At 40.9% G+C, this 18,600-nt stretch overlaps 1 protein-coding gene across 3 annotated transcripts in view; it reads right to left on the reverse strand.

The window, feature by feature from the left end:
• Positions 1–4,927: 4,927 nt before the first annotated feature.
• Positions 4,928–18,600, reverse strand: part of LOC139462283 (MOB kinase activator 2-like) — a 48,345-nt gene continuing 34,672 nt past the window's right edge. For all 3 annotated transcript variants that reach the window (XM_071243899.1, XM_071243898.1, XM_071243897.1), the window contains exons 3-5: positions 12,923–13,025; positions 12,124–12,248; positions 4,928–10,956 (exon numbers count right to left, since the gene is read on the reverse strand). In XM_071243899.1, coding sequence (XP_071100000.1) covers positions 10,613–10,956; positions 12,124–12,248; positions 12,923–13,025 — 572 coding nt within the window. In that variant the 3' untranslated portion in view covers positions 4,928–10,612. The remainder of the gene's footprint in view (positions 10,957–12,123; positions 12,249–12,922; positions 13,026–18,600) is intronic.

The raw sequence follows: 18,600 nt of genomic DNA on the forward strand, positions 1-18,600 counted from the left end.
AACCTGACATCAAGATGTAACCCTCGAAGAATCCAATAATAAATAAAATGTAACAGTGATATCTACAGGTGCTTGCGAAAAGGTGAACGTACCCTGCCTCACTGGTAGCTCCCGTCACAAACACATGCAAAGGCAGGTCAAAGCTCACCCGAAAACAAACAAAAACACGGGAACTTACGGCATGAGCCGAAATAGAGAACCCCCGCCCAAGATCACTACATCCGACTGCGCCACCTACGTGAAAGGACGACCACAGCCATCTCAACCGCATCCCAAATACCCGGACTGCGCAGAATCTTCGACCAGACCGTACGAAACCGTTTAAGAGCAGCAGGTCTACGAGCAAAACGTCCTGTACGACGCGCCATATTGAGAACAACGGCTGCATTGGTGTCGTCAACACAGGGTATCGCCTCAACTGCGATGGAGAGATGTCTGGTTGAGCGATGAACCAAGATTTCTCCTCCGTCGAGGGGATGGAAGAGCACGGGTCTACAGACGTCGGGGAGAGATTTCCGCCGGAAACTGCGTACAGGACGTGTTAGGGGGTAGTGTTACGATGTAGGCGGCTATCTCTCATCATGGCAGGACAGGTTTGGTCCATATCCAGGGCAATCTTACGGCTCAACGATACATCAACTAAATTCTCCTACCAAACGTCCTCCCAATTGCAGCCAACGGCAACGGTTCCAGCAGGACAATGCTCCAACGCTTACAACACGGATCTCAAGAGCCTGTCTACACGACAACAACGTTGATGCTCTCCCCTGGCCCTCCAGATCCCCGGATTTGAACCCGATAAAGCTCCTGTGGGATAAATTGGATAGACGGTTACGCCGACGTCAACAACAACCCCAGATGTGATAGCAGTTGGATTTTGCGTTGCAGGCCGAGTGGGCTACCATTCCCCAGGATGTGATTCGCATACTCATCTCTTCCATGCACAGGTCGCTATCGATTCCAACGGGGGACATACGCGTTGATGGTTGTTGACCTTCACCCCGGACTTTTCTTATGTATCGAAAACTGAGATGACTACAATCACCAAGTCTTCTCTTCACAACATTTTGGCTCAATACCTTTCCTACCTGACACAAATCTGGCTTTGCGTTTCTTATGCATCCCAATTGCGCGGATCGATGCTCATGATAGTAATCACTGGATTGTGTGATCCAGACTCAATTATTTACAGACCGCTGTCATATAGCTGGAATATTGCTGACTGCGGCGTTAAAAAACAAACAAACATGTTAGATCAAATTTCAATCTAATTGTCCACGTGTTGTCTGTATTCTCTTTCAATTGCGGCCCTTGCCAAACTGAAGGGTCAGTGCATCTCTGATGTCGGTGCCACTTCCATGAAGGACGCCTCCGTTGTCTGTGGTTCCTGGTGGGACTGTGTGTGTGTATCCTTGACTACTGCATGCCAGTCTGGTAGGTAGGGCCGATCTTTGTTTGTACACAGGCTGTGTAGAGCGACAGCTGCAGCCACAAGGGTTGATACGAAATTAACATCAATGTCAACCCTCTTGAGGAAACAACTCCATCTCCCTTCAAACCATCACAGCCTGCATAACAATGGAGTACCACCCGTTAATATCTGTTTCACAAAATCAGGCTCGTCACGCCGATGACACGGGTTCGATTCCCCACATAGGTACAATGTTTGAAGCCCATTTCTGGTGTCTCCCGCCGCGATATTGCTGGTATATTGCTAAAAGCGGCGTAAAACAATCCTCAGCATTGCAATAGTTTGGAGCAATAATGGGAACACGTGAAGCATCTATTGTTCCTTCACAGTTCGCAAGGTTATATTTGTCTTTAAAACACCGTGATATTTCTGGAATATTGCTAAAAGTGGCGTAAAACCATATTCACTCACTCACTTTAGAACCTTTATAATGACATCCCTCAAGTCATCACCACGTGGGAATCTGACCAGTTCATTGAACATCTTCTGTACCATGGCTTCGCAGACGTGATGGGCGCAGATACACGGCTAACCTGGCTATTCCCAACAAGTTACCTATAGTTCAGTGCTCTACGGTTGCGGCCAAGAGACACCGCGACTGCAACGCGATATTCAGGCTCTGATTGACTTGAAACAGGGCGAAATGTTTTAAAAACAATATGGTTTCACAATCTTCTGTATCTTTCCTTCATCCAAATTAATCTTTCTCATAGAACTTATTACGAGCTTATTCGTCACTCATGCATGGTTTCACCTGCTTGAGATACTGTTGGACTAAAACATCACAGTAAAAAGAAAAGATGCGCCTTTTCGCATGTTCTAATTAAACACTTTTCTCAACACTACCGTCTTCAGTCGTTTTCAACTTTTCTTCCTGCACTACAAAACTATAACATTTATTCTTAAGTCCAACATATTCTAAAATGATATTTGACTCTTGTTTCAAACGTTGCCTTCTCCTTCTCCGAGCACTGCGCCCAAACGTCTCCGGGGCGGTCGGTTGGCCTAGTGGTTAAAGCGTTCGCCCGTCACGTCGAAGACCCCGGTTCGATTCCCGACATGGGTACAATGAGTGAAGCCCATTTCTGGTGTCCGCCGCCGTGATATTGCTGGAATATTGCTAAAAGCGAGTAAACCATACTCACTCACTCCAAATCTCTCCACTGTCTTGACTCAGATAAGTTAAATTGATTGACATATTATGAACTACTCATAGTATATCCGTGCATATTACCACCACTTTTAATCCTTTCCCCGATGGACTGGGCTGGGGGTGGGAGTTGGGGTATTGTACCCCTGGGAGCAAAAAGGATGCATATAAAACAGGACTAAAATAAAGAAAGGCTTTTTTCCCCCTTGCAGACACAAAGTTGGACTTTTTCGCCAGCAGGCAATTTTGTATTCAGCAATATGTGCTTCATTACAATATAAATATAGTCATATATACAGTTTGGAAATATTTCCTCAAATACTTTGTCTTTGTAAGTCAGAGAGGAAAAGTGTTGATCTAAATATTCAGGCATTTTCTTTTCAAGGATATTGTAACCGGTTTCCATCGTTTCAAAACATGTCCTTGTGGAAATTAGGTATTATCTTTGTCGTTCGATGGCGGAGGTCTATTACCGACATTGGCCGATAGACATCATTCATGAAATAAAATACCACGTATGTTTCGCCGGTCTTATGTCTCAATGGTGAGGATGTCGAAACCGCAACTGAAATGAATGCCGGGGTATCCCAGTGCAGCTCAAATTGACGTAATGTTGTGCAAAATCAATGCTTTTACCCAGAACATAAGTCGGTTGCAGCCAGGCTATTCGAGTTGGAAGAAGTTTGTGTTCTCAGAACACTACACCGGAAAATGGAAATAAACATTTATCATCAATCTCTTCGTTCGCAGATTTTATTGTTTTGCTTGTATACTTTATTTTAAATCTACAATAGGCGCACGAGCGTGGACACAGTGTAGCGGGGTGCATATTGGATAGATTTGCAAATGCACATTTTTGTTTGTTTGTTTGTTGTTTAACGCCGCAGCTGTATGACGGCGGAAATGGACGAAATAGAAAAAGGAAATTTGTTGAGGCTTGACTGAAGTTGCGTGCGGCTCAATCGAGGATACAAAATCGGTATTAGCTATTCTTTCATAATTTTGTTTGTTTGTTGATTAAAGCCACATTCAATAATATTCCTGCTGTATGCCACCGGTCTGTAAATAATCGAGTCTGGACCAGACAATCCAGTGATTGACATCATGAGCATAGATCTACGTAATTGGGATACGATGACATGCATCCAAGTACCATCTTTTAGTATGGCCCTGCTAGAGGATCGAACCACTGACCTTCCCCTATTGGGCAGGCTTTCTATCCACTAGACGATGGAGGTTGGTTTGTTGTTTAACACAGCACTAAGCAATATTCCAGCTGTCTGGTTTTGGTTTTGGTTTGGTTTGTTGTTTTACGCCGCACTCAGTAATATTCCAGCTATATGACGGCGGTCTGTAAATAATCGAGTCTGGACCAGACAAACCAGTGCTTGATATCATGAACATCAATCCACGAAGTTGGGATACCATGACATGCATCAGCGAGCCTGACCACCCGATCCGTTAGTCGCCTCCTAGGACAAGCATAGTCACCTTTTAGGGCAAGCATGGGTTGCTAAAAACCTATTCTTCCCCGGATCTTCAGGGGTATGATCAGGTATGACTTAGGCTTGCATACCCATTCCGTGCAAATAAATAATATTGATATCATGTGAGTGACTTAGTGAGTTTGGTTTAATGCTGCTTTGAACATTGGTGACACCTATGAGCAGGTTAGGGTGCTGCCAAACCTAGAAACATAATTGGGGCGAAACCGAGATTCGAACCCACAATCACAGGTTTCAGGTGCCAACTCTGCACAACGAATGATGGTGCCTTTGACGACTGGGCCACCTGTATGCTAACAAACCTAGAAACACAATCAGGGCAAAACTGGGAGTGGAACCAATGATTTTGGCATGCCTATGGGATGGAACTATCCACAGACATTTACCAAGCCTTAGACCATTGGGACAGCCCCAATCCTCTGTTGAAGGTGAGGTGAAATTGGGTTTGATGTCCCGTCCAAGTTTATTGCACTTATATAGCGATGTGCATGCACGTGTGTAGCTGCTTGTACTAGACTGGACTGATGCCGATTAATAGTGCTAGCCCACTGAGATACCATGCCGCAGTTTAACATGAATATCCCACTCAGACACAGTATACTGACCAGTCCTTGCTTTAACCCCTTAATGCCAAGCGCCAGACAGGGTAACAAGTACCATCTTTTAACGTCTTTTGGTATGACGCGGACGGGAATCGAACCCCGGACCTTCTGCTCTACCACTAAACCATTGAGGTGGTTTCCTCTGTTGAAGTGAAAACAACATACAACAGACTAAAGCCTTTCATAATATAACTTTTATTTTGACATAGGAGTAAAATGTATTGTGTTGAGCTGATGCCAGCCATGAAATATATGATACACAGCTACACTCACTGTACTGTCTGTATAGCATCTGATTAGTGCCAAGAGGCCACACTGAGTCCACAACACAACTCACACATATATAGGCCTACTCAGGGGAATGCCACACACATCAAATATAAAATATTCTCACATGACTCTTATTGATCAATTCCTAGCACAAAAGGTCAAAATAGACATTTTTTTCTCAAACAAAATAGAAAGAGGCATAGTAGTTACAGATATTTTCAAAATGCCTCATAATAAGATTTTGCAAAACTTGATTTTCTATTGGATCTTTGTTTTGTCATGTTTCTGTGAATACATTCCATAAAACTTTGCTCACTATGATTTGTTTGATATGTGTGACATTGAAGCTTGTAACACACACATGCTATAAAAGCGTTTGGATGCTTATTTAAATACTGATTACACCATGCCAAACCAAAAGGTCAGGACACAGCTGAGAGTATTCTGTATGAATGCATCCATTAACTGATGCTCTTTCAGTATATGGTGTCCTAAACAATAGCTGAATATTACACATAATGCTATTGAGTAAGTTTAATATAGCCCGGACAAACGAAGATCATGCCAGTCACATAGCAAGATCCATATTATCACTTATTACATTACTATAAAAGCAAACTCATTTTGGCAAATTACAAGGCTCTAGGGATCCCATTTATAATATTTGGCACTAACCACATGGAATACAGATATTATGGAGTAAGGTCTTGTCTAGATGTACACAAGTAGTGAGAAAACATTTCTATAGTTTAGACAGCCAGGTTAAAATTCCACCTCACCATGACAACAGCCAGGCTAGGATTCCACCTCATCATGACAACAGCCAGGCTAGGATTCCACCTCATCATGACTACAGCCAGGCTAGGCTTCCACCTCACCATGACAACAGCCAGGCTAGAATTCCACCTCACCATGACAACAGCCAGGCAAGAATCCCACCTCATCATGACAACAGCCAGGCTAGGCTTCCACCTCACCATGACAGCCAGGCTAGAATTCCAACTCACCATGACAACACCAGGCTAGGATTCCACCTCACCAATGACTACAGCCAGGCTAGGATTCCACCTCACCATGATAACAGCCAGGCTTGGATTCCACCTCATCATGACAACAGCCAGGTTTGGATTCCACCTCACCATGACAACAGCCAGGCTAGGATTCCACCTCACCATGACAACAGCCAGGCTAGGATTCCAACTCACCATGACTACAGCCAGGCTAGGATTCCACCTCACCATGACAACAGCCAGGCTAGGATTCCACCTCACTGTGACAAGATGCAGTGTATAGCATATGGAACATGGGTGCAGTGTTTCACATTTTGTAACAAATTTGCTCATAAAAAATAACAAAATGATATTTTGACTTCAGTGAAATCCAAAAACATAATTAACTTAACATAGTCTTATCTAATGTGACTGTCAAACACTGACAATATTTGATTTAGCATTTTCTACCTCGGTCATTACGACACTATCCGTTTATTCATATTTGACATATGACCCATGTCTGTCTGTGCACAACAGTAAGAATTCTTACAAGAAAATAGTAAACACAAATTTCAAACAACCGATATGGCTTGCAATATTTTGTCTTGTTCGATTGATAGGTACAATATGGCCAAAAATATTTTAAGGCAAACACATTTGCACACATTCAGGTAAACTGTTACAGACAAAAAACACAAAAAAGTGACAGATCATTGTGTTTGTTAATGAAATGAAAGCTATATATGACATTAATGATAGAACAACAATGGCATGTGTATTTTGGTTCTAACTCCTGAACACATATGGAATATTTCAACCCAGGAATATCAAATTAATTTCAAAGGCAAAAGAAAACAAAATGCATGTTTGTAAGTATTACACAGAATCCAGAGTATTTTAATCAAAACTGCTGGCAAAATAAAGGAAATGACATTCAATCACAGAGACGCAATGTCAGAAATGCAGAGCTTTAAGCACTCAGTGAATGGTCAGTAACAAGTGTTAGCATTGTTAGCTTGATTGCGTTTATCTGGGGACGTCCTGAAAACAAACCCTGACAACAACTGAAAAAAACTACAATCTACAACAAAATAAATAATCTATAAAATAAATAAATTCTTATGCTTTGCTGCTGCTAGGGGTGGCCATGTTGGATAATGCTGCCAAGCTGGATTATCTCCCCTTGGAGCTCAAAATTGGAGGTTGATTCAAACATTCTATCGTGACAGATATACCATAATCGTCCTTATTCTGCATCGTGCCATGCTCACAATTTGTGTAGGGACAACATTTTGTGAAAAATTCAAACGTAAATGTAGAACAAGATATTACTGTAAATACTAGACGAGAGATCAGATGAAAAATGCAAGTCAGTTTCTTGGCTATGAATAATTTAGAATATTATTAATATCTTTGTATTTCTTGCTGTTTGGGATCCTCCCTACATGGCTTAGAATAAAAGGACTTGATCTTAAACAGATAACTGTTCATAGGTAGTGATGATGAAACAGACTTGGACTTTCATTACAAGAAATTCTGTATTTTCAAAAGTACTTGTGGAATTCAATAAACCTGTGTGCACAAGATTTTAACAAAATGGTTGAGGATATGAACACACCAATGGCATTCCAGTATAAAATTCAACATCTACTTATTCAACAGTTGGCAAAATCTTTTAAGATGGTAATATGCTGTAAATGCCTCCAACCTTATGACTCTACTCAATTTTCTGCTGAAGCTGAAACACAATACTGCTTAACTTAAGCATGCTGAGAAAATATATATTAATATGATACCTGCACAATGAATGACCAAAAGCTGTTAACACAGTTATTATCTGAGTATGTACATTTTTCCAAGATATCACAGCTCCACTTAATGTTCTAGTATTGCAGAAGACAAAGCCACAGGGTCATGAAGTATGCATGTCTAGACAAACTGGGGGCAATGTTCACAAGCAACAAGTGGTCATCAGTTAGCAGCGGCCTGAGTAACAATACTGCCCCCACAGTCCTGGGAGCATCACCTACATGTCTTCAGTACCAGCCATGGATGGTTTCAGGGTATTATGACAGTATTACTGTAGAGAAAGCAGCTAGTCTGATACTAGGAAGAGATGGTGTCCCTTCTTTCAAAAGTCAGAGTATTTTACATGACCTCAATGTAAATCATTAAAATGTCATTGATGATAAAAATAATCTTTTTTTAAATAATTTTCCAATTTGCCTTTTACATATAAACTACCATTTACAATGTAAAATAGCAAAGCCTGAAACTTCTTTTCATCCTAAAACAGTATTTTACTTTGCCTTAACGATGAAGAACTGTATCAAATACTGCAATTCCATCTTCAATCTCATCACTGTTATAAGTTTTGGAGGATTGTAAAGGTTTTAAGACCTTGTGAAACCTTTCTAAAAGTCAATGGATGGCTGCGCGAAAAATCGAAAAATGTCATCCACTGACTAAAGAAGAGCCTCTTTGCAATGAGCTTCAATTAACCTTTTCAGAGTTTCGGGCCGCTAAAAAGAATGTCAACGATCAAATTCTGACAAAATCTTTTCTGAGACAAATAATCCAAGATATTGCTGAAGTCCAAGTTCACACTTAAGTTAATGAACATGTCATCCTTCCTTGTATCAGACAGAACTGTGTCCCTCGTGGTGCTATCACTAACATCAGCACAATACTAATTAACACAACCATACACAACCGTATAGTCAAGGGTATAGCTATTTGCAACATCTGCAACTTCTTTCATCAAACTGGTCCAAACTGAGTCCACTTGTTTTTCACTTATTCTTACAGTTTTCTAAAGACTTTTTCTGTCATAGTTTTACCCAAACCAATGAAGTTTACCTACTTTCCATTCAATAAAGAATACTGGGTCTGGCAGTGTAAACTGCATCTGAATCTCCATCACTGTAGGAATAGCTTTCCTACACAAGTGTGGTACTTGTACAAGGTCACTTATCATAGTCCTCCAGCAGATGTGAAAGAGAACATTTAGGCACACAGAAGTGTCAGATTAGCTCTACACCACAATTCTTTGGCAAGCAGCAGAACCAAGGCTTGGCACCAGTGCACAATCAACTTTATGTTATACACCTCCAACCTTGCAACCAGAGAGCCTTGGGCTTTATGACGTCAAATTTCATTCCTGCCAAGGACATACATAACTGCACAACAGCCTTGACATGGGTAATATTTGGCACCTGTATGCGATTACCTGCTTGACATCCATCATTTCCTTGGCACCCTCTGCAAGACTTGTAACAATGGTAGCCCAATATAACAATACAATTGGCACCAATGGGAACCCTTCACTGCATTTAGCAATTAAAACCCATGACATCTTTCAAGAATTCTTGACCATGAGACCCTTCTCCAAGAGTATTAACTTGGCACATATCAGTCCTTATCTGCTGTGATGACCTGGTTATTAACTCAAGTCCTATTTGGCACTAATTGTCCAGCATCATCCAGAGTATATAACTTGGCATTAAAGGCATCATCGGGCCGTTTATCTGAAGATAATGTATCTGGAAGAACTGCCGGGCTTTCCATCTTTCTCGAATCCTGCACATCAGATTCCATGCCAGTTTTCTGACCTTGCCCACAATGTCACATAACGAATTACAACACATATCTGCTGTACAGCGTACAACGCCAGCTAGTGCTGATAAATACATTTTTGTCTGGTAAAATCCCTAGTGTGCCCACTATATCCAACACAGAGTATTGTTGGTTCTAACTTCATCTAGAATCCACAGCAACATATTAGTGAAGCCTACAGCTCTACAGCGAGGGTGAGGGTAGTAGGCTATTGCAGAACTGTGTGGGGTGCCAATGTGTGGAAGATTTGAACCAAAAAGATGCAGTCCTCACACAGTCATTGAAACCCTGGACTGGGTTCCTCATACATAAACCACCAAGTCAAAAGAATCACATCGATCAAGCTCTACACCAGGTGAACATCACAGTCTCTCTGCATCCTGCATCTTTCTCAATTGCAATCTACATCAACTCATCTGCAGCTGTCAACACAGACTTTCTGTCACTAGTCATCACCGAGGTATTTCCTTCCATCAGATATTGTAAAAAATTACAATATAGAGATTAATTAACAGGATCAATGTTTCCTTTTATCAGATCCATGGCAGAATTTGTAACAGATTTAGCATGTCAATGGCTTTGAACAAAGAATTCACAGGAACTAACATCTCTACCCCAAATAAGCAAATAACACCTCATTACTTCATAATTATCATACATGTACTGTATATACCATTTATATCATAAAACAATAACAAGCACAGGCCCTGCTGAAAATGAAATTATCACCCAAAATGACATTATGAACACTGATCCATTCAAACTACTGAAAGCTGAAACTATGAGGCACGAGATCCTTCTTCAGCTGCATGAGGAGGACCATCTCCACATCCAAACATCCCGATCCTCATCTAGGATCTTCTCTCTCCCTAGAGTCACACAGTTGATACACTCCAACCAAGCACAGTATCACATCCTTGATCCTTCCACACTATATCCTGAGTCCCCGATGCAAATGCACGACCATAAACATCCTGTTGATATGAAAGACAAAGGTTTGGAATCCACTATGTTTGCAGCAGCTGTTTCTCTGGCTGTGGGGGACTAGTGTCTTCCGGTGTTTCCGCACTATCTTCATTAGCTGCATTATCCTGTATACTCTGGTTATAGTCTTCTAGACATTTGAGGAGGGCCTCCACAAGGTCGTGGAGAACCTCAGTGTCCTTGTCCTCCAGTAAGTTAAACTCCATATTGAAGACCATGAAGTGAGTGAACAGACTGTTTAAGTGGCCATGCAGACCTAGTGTCAGAAGTTCCCTATAATGTGCGTGGTATATGTGTGCTAATACTTGGAGGAGATACCGGTGCACCTTCTTCACAACTGTTTCGAATGAGTTTGGGAAGACATGACCTGAAAGACAACATCAAATGTTAGAGTGAGTGCAAATGAGTAAATATTTAACATCAATTCAGCAATATTCCAGCCATATCGTGACGAGAAGTTATACAATGATACACTTATTTAGACTTAATAAAAACCTGTCATCGATGGCAAATGTTAGAAATTCACTTCTGAGGAAACGTACAGAAGAATAAACCACAAATAGCTGTTCAATTGCAGATGCAGTGGAAAGCAATCTTGCCTCACTAATGCACATTCAAATTTCGAGCACAAGTTACAAGACTTTCATTCATTTCATGCCCCTTAAACATCCTACTTCTGAGTCACTGTTGGTTTAGGTGTAAGTCAGCACTATTCCAGCTATATCATGGTGCCCTGTAAATAATGCACCAGGCAAACAAACCAGTTGTTCATAGCATGACCAATGATCCACTTAGCCAGGGCACCCTGACATACAATTGGCCAGTTCACACAATGTACCAACCCAATCTTCATTGGTTTCTTCTTATGATGGTGAGTATGGTTTTACGCTGCTTTTAGCAATATTCCAGCAATATCACAGCGGGGGACACCAAAAATGGGCTTCACACATTGTACCCATGTCGGGAATCGAACCCGGGTCATCGGCGTGACGAGCGAACGCTTTAACCACTAGGCTACCCGACCACCCCTTCTTCTTATGACAAGCATGAGACCTATATAGTATATGACCTAGAATTGCAACAATAAGCATACTTCAACTTCCAAGGTACTGCATGATCCGAGACAGTTTCCAAATTCTGATATTGTCATATTCACCATATTTGACATAATAAGCGCCAAGGGTGCTCTCAAAATTAGAAATAGGGGGCTCTTATTAGAATATTATTTTGGTGACAAAAAAGCAGAGTTGAAAGATAAATTTCGTGGTTTATGCTGACAGCCTGAAATGTTAACGTACGACAGATATATTTTTCCAGAATTTAATTGCCCATAATTAAGGGTGCATATAACACACAAGTGTGTATTATACCCGAATAAATAAGTCTTGTGTACATTGATCAATCGGAAGGGTTGCTAATTGGGATTGTTCACTAGCCAAAATATTAGCAAATATTGCCGTGGCGCTTATTAGAGTGGGGCGCTTATTACGTCGAATACGGTATGTCCCAAACATTGCCCATTATCTGTACTCACCAAACTTTGTTGGGAAGACAGATTCGTCAGTGATGGACGTCTGTATATATGTCATGACATAGTCAATGTACTGAGGAGCTGAATATTTAAACTTCTTCCCCTTGTCATCGTACCAGTAATATTGCCTGAAAAATAGATGTTGTAAAGACTACTACAAACATTCAACACTTTGGGATTGTTCTTACAAAATAATATGAAAGTGAGGAGCTGAACACTGAAAATTACTAAAAGCTATATATGAATGACAACTTCTGTGTCGTCAAGCTAAATCATTCTTGTATGTTTCTATGTTTTGTTTGTTGTTTAATGCCACTCAGAAACATTCCACCCATATGACTGTGGCCTGTAAATAATCAAGTCTAGATCAGATAATGGCACGTGATGCAGTTGCCAGACTATTCAGTACAGGGTTTCACCGAAGTGGTAATGTCTGAGACCTGCATCACTTCGGGCTTTCCTCCCACATTATACGCCGCGATATAACTGGAATACTGTTAAAAGAGGCGTAAAACCAAACTCACTCACTCACTCACTATTCAGTACAACACACATAAGTTTCTGGGGGCCTATTCTAACAAGGAATCTCATCAGGGAGCGAATCATGTTGTGTTTTCATCAGAAAACAGCTTTTTAAGATAAACAGTGATTAACTGTTAGAACAATAATTTTCAATGACATTTCTACAGAAAACGTTTATGAATATAAAACTCTACTGAAACTATGGTTAACAATTAGCAGCAAAGGAGTTGATTGGGAGTATTACTTTTCATGGCACAAAAGAAACTAATTGTAGACTTACACACTGCCCGGGGCTGCCATCGAGGAGCATGCTTGTCCCTCGGAGGTACAGTACTCAGAGATCACCCCATACATTAAGTTCACATGGTTGAAGAAAGCTATGGCTGAAAGGTAAATAAACATAGGTTAGAATCTTATAATCATGTATGTCAAAACCAATAGAAAAAACTCAAAAATAGCTAAACATTCATGAGATACGAATAGCAAGATGTGACATAGAAAATAATGTGGACCTAGTCAGTATATCAAGGTCACTCAGGTCAATTTGTGTCATGTGAGGCATGTGGTCTCAGTGTGTTAGTGAGTTGGGCTTTTGCGAGTTTGAAGAGTATTTTGGTTATATCACTGCATGTCTTAGTGAAAACTCACAAGCAGTGGTATGAGTGAGTGAGTGAGTTTGGTTTTACGTCACTTTTAGCAATATTCCAGCAGTATCACGGCAGGGGACACCAGAAATGGGCTTCACACACTGTACCCATGTCGGAGCACTGGTATGGGGCTGACAAATCAAGAATCACATTTGAACACTCACAGGATTCAGACACACCTAAGGGAAGCAACTTTGCCCAACAAATAGCAACACCAACATCTGAGCCCCTTGTCAGTTACAAAGTGACCAAGGAGGGCAAGAACGAAAGTCAACCATCATGAACACCTGGCATAATCCAAGGCAGATCTGTCCTTGTTAGTAACATGAAGATCACAATGCAAAACTGATTCTTCTAAAAGTTCAAGACGTTTAAACTTTCCTGGTCATCATCTCATTTTTGACAACTTCAAAAATACCCGTGCGATTGATTTATCTCCTTTTTCTCTCATTAATAAAACAAGATTTCTAATAACAATTCAGTAGAGACAAGCATGTGACAACTCTACTTTACATTTGTTTGTTTGCCTGTGTTTAACATTAAAGTTGTGTTTGAAGTTTGTTGTTTCATGCCATGCTAATTCAATATTCCAGCCACGTGACGGCAACCTGTAAGACAATCCCTATCTTCTTTACAAACTGTCAACTACCAAAAACAGTCGTAGCTTCAAACACTGATATGGAAACTTGATTGAGGAATTTCAATTCTCATGTTGCAACCAATGTGAATAGAATGCTTTCAACTAATACTCTGCACACTCTTTTGAAAACTAGTCAGGTCCTGGTCCACTTCATATCAGGTATCAGACACGTACAGGATCAGTACTACAAATCACGAAATCCACATCTAAGCCTTTTCTCCTTGGTCAATTCTTTTGATAGAGACCAGAGACTAATTAACCATGATTTTGTTGCTATGGTGAAGTACAGTATTATTTTAAGTACCTTATTATCTCAATTATTGGTCTATCATCAGTCTGTACAGCTCTACTACTTGCCTGAAGACAGATTTTATCACAGCAACTAGTTGGTGTTAGTTCAGGAATGCAATGCAGGCAAATGGTTCCAGGTAGACACAGGCTCATTATAGACTTTAGACTCAATGTGTGAGTCTAAAGGCTTTTCTTCTTCATTAAGATAAAATGACAAGTATTTCTTCAAACATTTTTCAATTTTAATTATTTAAATTTTAAATTTTAAATTGTCTTGACACTACCATGCTAGTCACTAATACCGGTATGTGGTCTCTGCCAGTATTTACGGAAACCTTCCAAGTATGGTTACTTTCTACTAGTACAAGTCATACATTAACCAAGGAGAATATTGTGGACTATGGACTAGTGCCAGTTAATTACTGCCATAAAATAACTTCAACATTTCCAACAGCGTTTAAGGGATAGTAAAGGGGTGCTACAATCCTTAAAGTTTGCTGCCCTGGTTCTTGAATCTTTGGACCCTCTAAATCATTAACTTTAACACTGGGGCGATGTCTGTTGTTAACGCCACTCACACAAATATTCCAGCTGTATGACATCATTCTGGAAACAATAAAGTATGGGCAAGACAATCCTGTGACATCTTAATTGGTTGATTGGTTTGTTGTTTTTTCACCGCACTCAGCAACATTCCAGCTACATGACAACAGTCTGTAAATAATTGAGTCTGTAGCAGATAATCCAGTGATTGATATTATGAGCATCAATCCACGTAATTGGTGACATCTTGAGCAAGATGTACGCAATACGATGACATGCTTCAACATGAAGTCAATGAAAATAACCCCCCCGATGACATTAGTCGCCTCTTACGTCAAGCATGGTTTGCTCAAGACCATTTCCCACTCAAATCTTCACAGCACATTCGGGAAATGACAATGATGCCCTGACTTTCATGCTTAACTGTGAGAACTGAAGAAATCATAATATCGCCTTCACAAAAGGCAGAAAACATATTGATTACAGCAGTCAAAGATGGAGAACGCCCCTGCGAAAACCCAGCTTATAATACCAGAAATGTTGAATGACAACATCTAATCTTGGTGATATGACATTAAATGCTATCAGCAACTTGATAGTTGTCAATAACCAGAGACAGGCTGCCTGTCAATTTGACATTATTATCCCCAACATCAAAAGATAACATGGACATCATAAAAATCAAGCCATTGTTATCCAGTCGACTGACGGTCTAGCTCAATTCATGGTGACTAACAGTTGCCATGCTTCATGCACACAGCACATCCAACACAAGCTGATTTTATTTCCCATGACACCAAGTTCACCCACTTACAAGTTTAGTCACTGTAGCATATGCTATGTAATGTGCCATGAAAATTGAAACAACATCAACACTAAATCAAATCAATCTGAGTGAGTGAGTGAGTGAGTGAGTGAGTGAGTGAGTGAGTGAGTGAGTGAGTGAGTGCCACTGTCGGCAATATTTCAGCTATTCATAAGTTTATCTGTAGGGGGATTACAGCATGAGCTGCACAAATTGTACTTGAGTTCATTTTGAAGTTTCACCTGATCCCATGATAAAAGTAACAACCGTAATGGCAGATACATTTAAAAAAGAGTGCAAATAATAAATAAATACACAAACAATAAATTTATACAATATTTCATGTAGGACTTATTTGCTGAGGTAAGCAATTTCTGAAGGTGAGCTTCTCTCCCTGTCCTCTTTAACAATCCATCAACTAATTGGCTTCCATGTGTTGGAGTGATCGGATAACCCCAAGGATGAGCCCAACAGCAGACAAACTGGATGATATATTCATTGAGTGGAAAGGCAGCAAGCTAACCTGAGCTCACATCTATTCAGCCCAGACCCTTCAGTGTATTGTTGAGATGGAGGTGTCAGTCTTTGTATTATGCATCAAACTCCCTGCAGAGCACTGTCTAGCTCCAATTGAGCTGCTCAAGCAAATCAATAAGTGATGGCTTCTAACATCCACCTATCTGGAGGCTCATAGGTGGGCAAACCGATAACATCTTGGTGGGTTACTGTACCAACATGCCATCAATTTAAAGTCAATGTCAAGTCCTTGTGAAATCATTTGTGTGACAGAAGATGCAGCCTCAGAAATTCAATTTTCTTTTCGAACAAGTGTAAACCTATTACACAAGTCCTCAGAGTTTGTAGCTGGTCTGCTTGAACAAGACAAAAATGTTTAATGGGTTGAAAACATTTTCTGTTCCAGTTTGTAGAAGAAATGAAGCATTTGGAACCGATTCAGTGTTTTAGCCCTCAAATGCCACATGTCAATGAAGACTACCATCACTTGATGTTTACTTGTCCTCAGCACAATTTAGTATTCACGGGCTAGTGGACTAGTGGCGAGGGCCATATGACACAGTTGAACCAATCAACTCAACTCGAAAGGGTGCACGGGAATCACGCACGTTGAGACGCCCAACGCTAACACCGTATTTGTGCGTGCGTGATTCCCGTGCAACCTTTCGAGTTGAGTTGATTGGTTCAACTGTGTCATATGGCCCTATGAAGCAGGGGTAGCATTATGCAGATGGCTGTTACAATGAATGCTCGTTCAACCCGTGATGAACAGGTCTGGTTGTTGATGAAATATAGCTAAATAGACCGATTTGTTAATTATGCACCAATTGTCTTTAAATGTAATATCCAGTTATGTATGACTGTTTAATAGTCTCATACCAACTTTGACTGGAGTAGGTCCAATAGTTTTTCAGATATTGTAGTAAACGTTGGTACCTTAAATTACCTTCCAGACTATAACTTGATAGAGAAAATAACTTGCAGAGCACCAATATAAACTATGGCTGTGTGCTTAGCTTAGCTATAGTAAACGTGGCATACAATTCTCTTCTCCAGCCTATCAACCTTCCATCCTGTTAATTCACAAACCAATTTCTATTTCAGGAGAGTCATGGCTCAAGAAATGACATGTTTTCACCACCAATCAATTTCATCTACGCCATATCAAAAGATCCCTGTCTCAGCTAATAATAACTTGTATGGTAACTAAGAAACTTCATATGAAAACCCACAAAAGCATAAGAGTTTCCTAATCTGGGAGAAAAAAGCCAGCTTCTAGACCAGCAGTAACAGCCATGCTGGGCGGGCCAGTGCTCAGTGCCCCATCTGCCCCGAACCCCTATTGATCAGCACTTTGATGGCCCCTTGTCAATAGCAATATGAATCTAAGTTGTCTGTCACTTCTTTCCAAGAAAGAGTTAATCAAAGGGAGAAACTGTGTGGTCAATAACTGCCAAAATGTCAGTGTGGATGCTGAAAATGCAACAAAGGAAGTGAACTTGTCCGCACTATCTGGCATGTCATTTTTGTCTGGATGACTGGTGTGAGGTTTCCGCCAGTGAAACAGTGTTTGAAACTAAGCATAAAAGTCAAGCCGAAGGGGTCCTTGTTATTGGCCTACTGTGATAAGTAAAAGATTGAGGGGGTCCCCAGATTCAGAAGTGCGAACACGGGTAAACTCAAAGTAACTTGGTTCACTTCACTTAACAGACTTCCGGACTTTCATGTTCATACAACATAGGCAAACAATTGATGCAAAATTATAATGTATATTTTGTCATTCATTTAAATCTGCTCTTCTGACTGATGTCTTGTGCTTTTGGGTTTCACCAAAGTGGTAAATTCTGAACCCTGCATTATTTCCCTCATCCTCCCTTATTAAACAGACACACCGTGATATAACTGGAATACTGTTCAAAGAGGTTTAAACCCAACTCACTCACAGCATGTGAATTATGACAACAGCAGCATCTCCGAATGTACCAGAGACCAAGCCTCGTCATGGTCAATGTGTCCTGCACTGCAAGGTGTTGCCACATGCCTCCACAGCATGTGAATCGTGACAACAGCAGCATCTCTAAATGTACCACAGACCAAGCCTCATGGTCAATGTGTCCTGTACTGCAAGGTGTTGCCACATGTCTCCACAGCAATAAAGGTAAATCATGACAACAGCAGCATCTCCAAATGTACCACAGACCAAGCCTCGTCATAGTCAATGTGTCCTGCACTGCAAGGTGTTGCCATATGATTCAACAGCATGTGAATCATGACAACAGCAGCATCTCCGAATGTACCACACACCAAGCCTCGTCATGGTCAATGTGTCCTGCACTGCAAGGTGTTGCCACATGCCTCCACAGCATGTAAATCATGACAACAGCAGCATCTCCGAATGTACCACAGACCAAGCCTCGTCATGGTCAATGTGTCCTGCACTGCAAGCTGTTGCCACATGCCTCCACAGCATGTGAATCATGACAACAGCAGCATCTCCGAATGTACCACAAACCAAG

This window comes from Haliotis cracherodii, unplaced genomic scaffold, assembly GCF_022045235.1.
Source record: "Haliotis cracherodii isolate W230 unplaced genomic scaffold, xgHalCrac1.p SCAF_15, whole genome shotgun sequence".
Taxonomy (NCBI): domain Eukaryota; kingdom Metazoa; phylum Mollusca; class Gastropoda; order Lepetellida; family Haliotidae; genus Haliotis; species Haliotis cracherodii.